The 10,893-nt window shown below is 39.7% G+C and overlaps 1 protein-coding gene across 4 annotated transcripts in view; it reads right to left on the reverse strand.

Annotated features, from left to right (window-relative positions):
* Nucleotides 1-1,049: 1,049 nt before the first annotated feature.
* pde4a (phosphodiesterase 4A, cAMP-specific) overlaps nucleotides 1,050-10,893 on the reverse strand; it is a 50,177-nt gene continuing 40,333 nt past the window's right edge. For all 4 annotated transcript variants that reach the window (XM_026164569.1, XM_026164570.1, XM_026164571.1 and 1 more), the window contains 9 exons: nucleotides 10,400-10,493; nucleotides 10,153-10,316; nucleotides 9,795-9,893; nucleotides 9,541-9,705; nucleotides 9,325-9,424; nucleotides 7,697-7,851; nucleotides 7,453-7,575; nucleotides 5,122-5,304; nucleotides 1,050-4,887 (listed from right to left, as the gene is read on the reverse strand). In XM_026164569.1, coding sequence (XP_026020354.1) covers nucleotides 4,384-4,887; nucleotides 5,122-5,304; nucleotides 7,453-7,575; nucleotides 7,697-7,851; nucleotides 9,325-9,424; nucleotides 9,541-9,705; nucleotides 9,795-9,893; nucleotides 10,153-10,316; nucleotides 10,400-10,493 — 1,587 coding nt within the window. In that variant the 3' untranslated portion in view covers nucleotides 1,050-4,383. The remainder of the gene's footprint in view (nucleotides 4,888-5,121; nucleotides 5,305-7,452; nucleotides 7,576-7,696; nucleotides 7,852-9,324; nucleotides 9,425-9,540; nucleotides 9,706-9,794; nucleotides 9,894-10,152; nucleotides 10,317-10,399; nucleotides 10,494-10,893) is intronic.

The raw sequence follows: 10,893 nt of genomic DNA on the forward strand, positions 1-10,893 counted from the left end.
GAAGTTTAACTGAAAATAAACCAAGCTGCAGGCTAAATTAAGTTAAGCACGCCTACTGGATGACTATGGAAAATGTGAAGAAGTCCAGGGATTTTTAACTTTTAGCTGACCCCACCTCGATTGCCATTAATTGTAAACCAAATGAGTTAAGTAAAAGTTAAACAGTTGAAATTGCAAAAAGGTTCCTGTTCCACTATTAATATAGAAATGTCTATTTTTTTTTCAGTTAATCCACAGCAAACAACATTTTCTGTGGATTAACAAAAACTGCCAAGTCAAAATGGACACGATCAAAGCAAGTCGCAAACACTACTAAAATACTTGTCTCAAAAAGGATGCCACAGTCTGAAGAACAGGGGTGGAGTGGTTCAACAATGTTGGTACTGGCCTTGCTCCTTAAGGCTTTAATGGACCAAGATTATTAAACTGAAATATAAACAAGCCCGACAAGAAAACTTTAGAATTGGGGTGACAGTGAGTTAAAATCATTTTAAACAGATTGGAGGTGATTAATAGATAACAGTCATGAAAATAGTCAAATGCAAGTGAGAGGAGATAAAGACATGGACAAGCAGGTCCAATTCACAAGAAAAATAATGAATGAATCTCCTTATTTATTGTAATAGATGCAATAAATAAGAAATCTGGAGTTCTTAATTCTTTTTCTTTAGCTATATTTCTTAAATGAAAAAAAGCAAAACGAGTGAATCAGACTTGATATGAGCATCAAAAGTCAAAAATGTGATTAAAAAAAATGATGAAAAAATGATAGCTTTTACAATGGGTGAGAAACACCCCAAGCTCTGAGTTGGGCGGTAATGCTCACAAAAGCACAAGTTAGACACTTTTTTGTCCGTGTTAAGCTGCATAGAGTTATTAGAAACCATTAATGCGAAGAAGAAAAACGTAGCAAACAGGAGAGTGGAGTTTGCATTTAATAGAAAAATCTTTCTTTATTTGTATTTTAACACACTTTACAGTACTGAACAGTGAAATAAAAGAAAAATATACTGATATACTATAATATTGTTTTATATATAGATGTTTGCTTATTAAATGCATTTATTCACAAAATGACACCTCAGCTCTGTCAAGAGGAAAAACTCTCATAAAAATAATATAATAAAAAATAACTTGGACACATTTTACACATTACAGCAACATCATTTACAAATATTACAATCATTTCATGTTTTTTTTTTCCCCTTGAATAACCTTTCTTACTCATGAACAAACACATGAATTAAAGCCCAGAGAAGTATTCTCAGAGGGAGTCAGTCTGTGACAACAATAACCTGACAGCAAACCCGATGGGAACCAGCTAAGTAAGCCACCACGGGATGGACATTTAGGCTATCAGGCTAGATAGTGATTAAAGTTACTAAGAAACCGAGGTGGTGACGGTGCTAGAAAGGGCCAAGTCACATAAGGACACATTTATCTCCTTTAACTGTATCCTATGTGACTACCTCAACTTCCATTTGATCGCATTGGTCAAATGGGTTCAGTCTCATCTGGACATTTAATCAAGAATGATTGGGTTGTTTGGTTATGCCTGCAGAGAGAGGTGAACGCTAACTGCTTCACAATGAGGGTTTGTGGTTTGGCCCAGTGGAATATAATCAATAAGTGACTGCGAATGACCAAACCAGCAGCACACACTACCTGAAACACACCGTCTGCCTCGAAACCTGATGAAATAAAGTGCTGGTACGAATATATTTGATTTGAACAATAAATGTGAACAACTAAAAAGTGAAAAAATAAAATAGGACAGCACGAGTGAGGAGAACATATGTTTAAAAAATGGAAATATGAGGATGTGGCCTGCAGTGGTTCACTTAACAACTTTAAGTGGTTATTTGTTAATCATGATGATGCGGATAAATTTATAATTTACAATCCAATATTACATTATATACAAGAGTGGTAATGCTTATAGCTATAGTCATCAACACGTGATTCATTTTCCAGACCATCCACCAGAATGATATAAAAATAAACTGTACACAAACTGTTCAAAGAAAACACTTCCCCTGGTTTTCTTCTCATCATTTAAAAAGAATGGCAGCAATCAATCACTTTAATAATTTCCTTAATAAGAAACAATTGCTACAGTATTGTGTTTGTATGGCAATTAAATATTGATGTTTTTATAGCTTATAACAGAACGAGAAGCCACAAAACAAAGCAACGTGTTGAAAAAAAAAGGCCAGTGCATATGGGAATCTTTTATTTGAGTAACTTCCCATTTCACTGGATGAAACAGCCTGTGTGTGGGGGGCCTCGCAGCTGTGCCCATGGGGCTTTTCTTACACCAGTCTGTGGTGGTGTCTTCAGATAAGCTGAGTTACTGACCTGCAGGAACTTGGTCTTACCTTCAAAAGAACCCCACTCGTGTTCTTTTGTTTGTTTATGTATTTAATTCATTTATACCCTGTGAGAAACGAACACCTGGACAAACTGCGGCCGGTTTGAGCTGTTGTCGATCGAATCCTGAACATCCGCTCGACGAGATACGGCAATGCCAGTGAGTGAGCGACGATGAGTGTGACAACATCTTCCTCTTAAACCTACCAAAAACACACACACCTCAACTCCCCCTTTCAATTCTTATTTCCCCCCTCAATGCCTTCAGATAGCTATAATAAGATAGTCGTTGTGATTAGAAAACAACACATTCTTTACGTTGGTCCAAGCACAGCAACAACATAACAGCTAGTCAGCAGCAGTGTCTACCTTTTCCCTCCAAATGCAATGCTGGATACATTGTGTATAGACCCACTGATACTCACAGAAATAAGCATACAGACGTGATATAAATATACTAGGATATCTATTGTATATCTTATAAATCTACATACTAGCAGGCATATATCCTGCATCTGACATTAAGGCAAAAAAGCATCAAACATAACAAGGATGATTAGGGACCGCTAGACCTCCTATTTGGCCACGTCACGCTTCTTTCCCCTGACATTCTGCCTCCCTGATTTTCTTATTCATCTGTCTTCCCTTGAATCACTTCACCCACTGAAGTTTCTCATCCTTTACTTTGGTGAGATTGGTTGTGTATGAGGAGACATGACCACGCAGTGCAAGTGGGCGTGAGATGGCGTTTAAAAAAATTTGTTCTGCTGATGAAATAATCCCGTGTCCCTTCAACGTATTCGGCAACTGTCAAATATAAAATAGGCAAAACGTATGCTTCAAAGCATCACATGGCTTATTCTCAGAAAGTTTAAAAAAAAATATTCTAAAAATTAAAAAAGAAAAGAACATAAGCTGGAAAGAGTCTACTGGTGGTTGTGGTGGTGGTAGTGATTGCTCTGCATTTAGAGTTCTGAGTTATTATATTACCAGAAGAGCAACAAAGGAAGACTTACAGCTGAAAACATATCACCACAGAAACTGTACGTGTGAGATACACACCACGATACCATGAACAGTAAAGAGAGAGAGATCTTCAACAAGAGACAATCAAAAATGATGACAAATTCAGACACTCCTGTCCCACAATGCATTGCTTCACGACAGCTCCGTTCAAGAAGCTGGTGTTTCAGAAAGGCACAGAGCCATCTTGCACCAGTAGCACTCTCCGCGTAAAGGGAAAAAGGGGGATATGGGACCCGATGGCCCCTTCGTCGCAGCATCTTCCTTTCCTTCCGTAGTTTTTCCTTCACCTCCTCCAACTCCGATGGGATTATCTTATTTTTCTTTCCGACAGAAATGGAAAAAAAAAGAAGTTACTCGGACGTGTAGCTTTTCTGAGGAGAACAGTTTCTATTGAGATTCTAACGAACATGAATTACTAATACTGACTGAACACTAGTTAATACTCCATTAAGGGATGGCTTTTTCCAAAGAGATTCAATACTTATCAGTGTCCCTCTAATAAATGCACACATACAAACATACAGTCCAGCGTGTGTTTCTGCCTCCCGAAAAAAGAAAGGACAGGGAATATGCGGAGCACACTTTTACTGCATGACTGCTGCATGCTCGTACACACATTGCATTGGTGGATTTCCTGCTCCTGTTTTTCTTTCTTTCTATAAGTTGTGTGTTACTTCATGTGTGTTTATGTGTGTGCATTCTAGTCCCAGAGTGCTACGCTGTCTTCAGTCGCCCAACATTAATGCTCTCCTAGATTCCTCTTAGTCTAAAGTTCACTGTGGAATCAGTCGAAAGACTTGTTGCCACTCCAAATCTACAGTTGCTGTGTAATTAACTTCTCTTTAAGCAATTTGTATTTATTCCCTTTTTGAAAAATATATTTAAAGGTGTGTATTGTCATTGCAGTCTTATTTGTTCTTGGTTTGGCCATTGAAAGGATGAACAAGATAATGTGTGCAAGTGAGGAGGGAGATACAGGAGCAAAACTCATGTATCGTCAGCTTGTGAAGAAGAATCCTCCTCTTCTTCTACAGGACTTGTGTCAGAAAGTCTGTCCTTGTCAGGCCCCCCACCCAACTGAGATTTCAGCTCCTCCTCCAAGTTCTCTTCTTCCATTGCCACCTCATCTTCTTCTTCTATTATATCCTCATTTTCCTCCTCTGCCATTATGTCTTCTTCTTCATCCTTTTTGCACTCATCCTCCCCGTGACTGCAGTCCTGTGCCACATGGTTTGGCGTGGGCTTGCCATCCTCGTCTTCCTGTTCCCGCTGTAAACTCTCTTCCAGAGTGAGCTGAAACTGAAACTTGTCTATGCACACGTTTAGATCCTTGTCGTCGTCCACAGGAGGTGGTGAGGGGCTTTGGGGAATAGTGCTCTGGTACCAGTCTCTGTTGTCCTCCAGAGTGTCCAAGATTTCCTGGGCATCAGGGTGTACAAGATCCCCCCATGTCTCCCACAGCGGGTGGACAATGTAGTCAATAAAGCCCACCTACGTAAAGGAAAAAAAAGAAAAAGGCAATGACTGACATGACATAAGCTAGCACAGTGGTGTTTCTTCACTGCCTGCAAATCAGCATTAAAAATGTAGGAGGATGACTGCTGCGATCAGAGCTGATAAATCACTCTCTGCACTGTAGTTATCACTCCACCTACAGCATTAACAGTTATCCAGTTGCGTGCTGTTATATTCATACATGTGTGTATTTCACTGCTGCTCATTTACCTGACTTTTTTCCACAGATGCAGTGTGTTTATCGCACATGGGACTGATCTCCATCCCCCGCTCTCTCTCCTTGTCTCCCTGCCTGAAGAATTCCTGCATGATTCTCTCTGTCCATTGTCGATACACAGCCAGAGGCTTTGTGGGATTGCTCAGGTCAGCACAGTGCACCATGTTCCTCAATACCTGCACATATACAAAATCATTTACCTCACATTATATTGTGAACGTACAAAGCTAGAAATACTAGTGTTGGATGAAACTTGTTACTGTAATCACATGACATTTTTTAAGTAATGCAGTACTACTAAATTCAATAATTAAATGACAGTTAAAATTATGTTGTTACTTGTGTTAGAAATAAAAAACAAACAAACAAACAAACAAGCTTTTTTCTTTCTGTGCACCACAATCAGCTACTTTCAGTTTATGTGCAGGGAGGAACAAACTGGTGTCATGGTCTACGGCTTTTGAAGTGTAGCGATACGGACATTACCTTTATTGTTATTGCATAAATGGACAAGAATGCGATAGTGAAATGAAGACTGCGTCCATGACAGAAACAGTTGCATTATACTGTTAACGCAGCTTCGGCCCTTTGCAAGCATCTGCGCAGACATCATGCAAACACAAAGCTAGGCAAGAACCCAGAATGACATAATAGCTGAGTGTATGCTGACCCCAGCCCTGCAGCCAGAGCCTTAACTTCAACAGGTAACAAAAGCAATAAGCTTGCTGGCCTCTATTTAAACCTATGCAGTTGAATTACGGTGACGATTCCTTTAAAGTCTTTTTGGGCTCTTTATATGCGTGTCCTTGTTAGGGTGGGGATTTCTATTGGTGTGTGGGACTGTAGCTTCAGGTTTATAAGTAATAGAAAAGTAAAGAGTAATGTGCAATACCTCACCTTTTTTGAGTAATGGCCGTAGCATTGATTAACACTATCCTGAAATCTGATAAACATGAAGATTGTTTGCCCATCGTCTACTTTTTCCCTTTAAGTTGTCTGACATTTTAAAGCATTTTAAATTGACAAAGCGACTGAAAAATGTGGTGCAAACCCAATGTTTTTATGACCTTTTTCACATTCATTCTCTTTTCCTTTCCTTTCCTCCACAAGTTGGTACAATTCTCCAAAGTCTCAGTAACTGCTCTTTCCTCCTTATTGATCTTGACAGCTACTAAGCAAAAATGTTCTTCATGTTTAAATCCTCAGAAAACATCCTCCACTGCTTGCAGCTGAATTTAATTAACCTCTGTATCTAACCTCCCAATGAAAGGGTTGTAAAGATGTTATCGCTTAATCCAGATGTCACCTGAGCTCTTCCTTTAACTCCCGCTGTTAATGTCACCTGTTCTTCTGTGACATCTGACTGGAGCAGTGCAAATCACTTAGTTTCTCCAGTGGTGAGAAATTCCAGATTAGCTGTCCTTTCCAAAACTCTTGACACATATAATAATACAATAAGTTGTTAGAATCTAGTCTTTCGTGGATTCAAATACTTTTCGAATCAACACCGTTGTTTCGTCTTTGTTCAAAGACAGCTGATCAGCTGCTTTAGAAACTGTCAGCAACCACCATCACCTTGGCTGAGATAACTGGGGATGTTTCATTTCTGTCCCATTCACCACACTGTCAGTCTGGATTTTAGATCTTGCAGGAGTTTGGTGTGTGAAGTATATTGTTCAACCAAGCAGCAGCTTACAGCTCTGAAAGATGAAGTAATCTTTCAAATGCCAAAAACTGCCACTTGAAAGGCTGGCTTCAAAACTGACAGGTTAAGGCCAATGCAAGCGGCTTTGCTTCTGCCATTTGAAAGTCACCAAACTAAAAGCCTCAACTGCGTCAACACTTTTAGGTGCTTCTTGAAATGGCTTGTTGGTTATTGTACTTAAGAGTCCATTCAGTGCTGTTTGTACCGATTAGTTGACATCTGCGTCTGTGCAATGCACTTTGGTAACCAAGCATGCTAGCATTACATGATGCCCTAGCACTCCACCATTACATTCAGATACTTCCCTTCTGTGCCAAAATAACAAGACTGCAACAGCCGTGGAGTCCAGCCTTGAAAACCAAAGCCCAGAAACGAATGGCTGTCTTTGTGGTGGCTACACCTGTCTTATACATGCACTCTAAGGGTTTAGTTTATTTAAAACAAAATGCCAGCTTCATATTTATTGTGTTTCCAACTTGTCTCCACCTTTAAAAAACATTGTGGTGAGCCACGTTCACGGTCTCATTATCTTTTATAACACTCCTATCTTTTATAAATATTCCTCTCATTGTTTGTTGACTGGAAGTACTTTTAAATTAACTGAATAACTGTAGCTTACCTGTATTCGATCAGTGTAGTGGTCAAGCATCAGCACTCCAGAACTTGTCACTTTCTTAGTTTCCACCATAGTTTTGAGGTCTGCCAGCAAACTCATGTGTTTAGACATGTCTGTTGCCAAAACCTGAGAACAAAGTAGGTATGAGTAGATTAGAGGAAAAAGAGACAAATAAAAAGTAGAAAGGGTCACATGACGACAAGTGAGAAAGGTAGCTATAATTCATAATGAATATGTTGACACTCACCATGTCAATAACAAGCTTCCTAAGGCTCTGTCTTTGCCTCTTGGTAAGGTTCTGGAAGATGTCACAGTTGTCCTCATGAAGCAGCTTAAAACCCACAGCCAAGTGATGGTTCTCCAGCACAGACTCATCATTATACATCAGGGCTAACTCTGAGTCTGAGAAAGGCATCAAGCAACAATCGATATCAGTAAAAGAACAACAAAAACTCCTTTGAGAATTACTATTTTTTAAGGGTAAACTGTTGCATTTACAAAACAAAATGAGAAGTCACACTCTATATATGTATGTATGTATATAAGTGCGTGTTGTATACTACACTATATACATCATAAATACAATTTATATACACAAAACAGTAAAGCATATATAAAAATCTCTGCTTAGTTTTTGCTATCTGAATTATCCCCATTCTTAAATCAGAGACTTTTACAAACACATTGTTATAGACATTATTGTACTGGTTTCTTTATAGCTACCCTCTCTTTGCTAGTAATTTGCTAGTGATGATTGCACATCACACATCACACATAATAAAAACAGACAGGCAACTTCAAATTCACCTCTTCCTGTTCCAAAGAGGAATTTCCCAACCTATCCACTTCTTTCTGACAGGGGACAGTCCTAACCAGTCCACCACCATGCTGCAGAACCCCAGGTTTTAGAGTATGTGAGTGAGTGAGAACATGTTGTACCCAGACTATCTCCTGCTGTGTGATACACTACCAGTCAAAAGTTTGGACACACCTTCTATTTTTTACTGCTTTCTACACTGTAGATACAAACCGAAGACATCAAATATATTACGCAAGATATACGGAATTTTGTAGCAAAGAAAAAAATGATAAATAACTTTTATATTATCTTATAGTTTAGATTCCAGCGCTGCAAACCCTCATTCATTTAATTCATTTGTGGAATTTCTTGCCATCTTTATGCGGTTGGGACCATCAGTTGTGTTGGGCAGAAGTCTGGTTGGTACTCACTTGACAGCCCTATTTGACAACTTAGAATTCATATTATGTCAACAACCAATCAACTAAGGAAAGAGAAACGACAGTCCATTACTTTAAGAACTGAAGGTCAGTCACTCTGGAAAATTGCTAAAACTTTGAATGTGTCCCCAAAAATCATCAAGCACTACAAAGAAACTGGCACACATGAAGACCAGATTAGAGTCCAGATAAATGCCACACAGAGTTCTAGTAGCAGACACATCTCTACATCAACTGTTCAGAGGAGACTAGGCGAATTCAGGCCTTTATGGTCAAAAAGCTGCTAAGAAAACACTACTAAGGAAAAGCAACAAGCAGAAGATATTTGTTTGGGCCAAGAAACACAAGGAATGGACATTAGAACAGTGGAAATCTGTGCTTTGGTCTGATGGGTCCAAATTTGAGATCTTTGGTTCCACCCGCCGTGTCTTTGTGTGACGCAGAAAAGGTGAACGGATGGTCTCTACATGCATGGTTCCCATCGTGAAGCACTGAGGAGGAGGTGTGCTTTTCTGGTGACACTGTTGGGAGTTTTTTTTGTTTCCTTCAGTGAGAATCTACAATGTAAATAGTCACGTGTCCAAAGTTTTGACTGGTAATGTATGTGTGTACAAGTTTAATCTCATTTTGACTCACTGGTGTTTATGAGGAATTGGTTTGACACTCCTGGATGGTCCACATCATGGATGGCGGCAGCAAATAATGCAGCTAGTATCTCTAGATCAGTGAATACAGCCTGTAAGAGAGAAACAAAGAGGGGAACACATAGTTTGCAGTTTGGCTCTTAACTATTGTTTCGTTTTAGAAGCTGTGTGGACTTCTTGTCATTGGCAGTTAAATAGAGATACTTACATCTAAAGCTGGTGTGGACAGCAGTACATGAGTAGACTGAGTGACATCAGCAGCGTGGAGGCTGTTATGGTAGGCCACATTGGCATGGTAGTGGTCCTCCAGGGTCATCACATAGGTGACAAACGTATCCACAGGGATCCGAAAGGTCTTCAGTAGATCTCTTTCCTGCAACAGGCGGAGTCCACAAGAGTCATGATCACAGTCATTCTACATTCTATTAGTTGCTGCACATTCCATTAAGACCGGCCTCTCACCTGGAAGATGGCATACATTATGCAGCTGAGGGGTCGATTATTAGAGAACTCTGCCACACGAAAGATATTAAGGCCCCACTTGTTCAAGTCGTTCAGCTCCTGAGAGCAAAGAGAAACACACATGTCACCAAACTGTCAGTGCTGCCAGTTCTTTAGAAGTTCACAGTAGAAAAGTTTATTTTAACACAATCTACTACGGTCCAGTGTAGACATAATGTGATGATTGCTGTCAGTGTTTTGGAGTGAAATTCTCTTTACATGTTCTCACAGAAGACTACAGAATGCAAACAGGAATTTAGTATTAGAATTAGATAAATAAATACAATGTGCTGAGAAAGTAGGTTTCACTTCCGTTTACCCTGGCTAATGCATCCTCGTGTTCAGTCTTCACTCCGAAGCGAGGCAGGGCGGAGTTGGAAAGGCTGGAGCTGTGCGTGAGCTTCTTCACACCACTGATGTGACACATGGGCTTCTCCCTCTCCCTTATGGTGGGGGACGGGATCTCCACCTCGTTCTGCTTATCTGCAACAAGCAGAAGTCAGAGATCAGCTGCGGGTGAAGCTGCTATAAAAGTTGGCAACAAGTGGGCGGCAGGTTTTCTTTACCTAGAAAGGTAGTGGAGATGTATTCTGACACTTGGTTCCCTGAGCGACTCATCTCTGACAAATGGGACAGCTCCCTGTTCAACATCCTTTTAAACTGAGGGGAGGACAGACATTGACAGAAGTGAGTGACTTGAACAGTAGTTAGGACATAGAAGCATAAGACATGTGTTACTGACATATCCAACTATATATTAACACTGTAATTTAGATTCCATTTGCACTGATATATAACAACAAAACATTCCTGTGATTCAAATATGAAAAAATAAATTATCACCCTCATTTTGCGAGGGAATCAATTATGAATCATGCCTCCTCCTTTTCTCAGATGAGAACAGACTGTTCAATACCCCGACTCAGTGTGCTTGTACTCTGATTTCCAGAGATGTGCTGCAGTAATGTGGCATGTTTCTTTTATGTATTCTTTCCCATACAACTACAGTGTCAGCTGTGAACTACAGACACAAATATGATTAAATGAGTACATTATCCAT

The sequence above is a fragment of the Astatotilapia calliptera genome, chromosome 4 (genome assembly GCF_900246225.1).
Source record: "Astatotilapia calliptera chromosome 4, fAstCal1.2, whole genome shotgun sequence".
Taxonomy (NCBI): Eukaryota; Metazoa; Chordata; class Actinopteri; order Cichliformes; family Cichlidae; genus Astatotilapia; species Astatotilapia calliptera.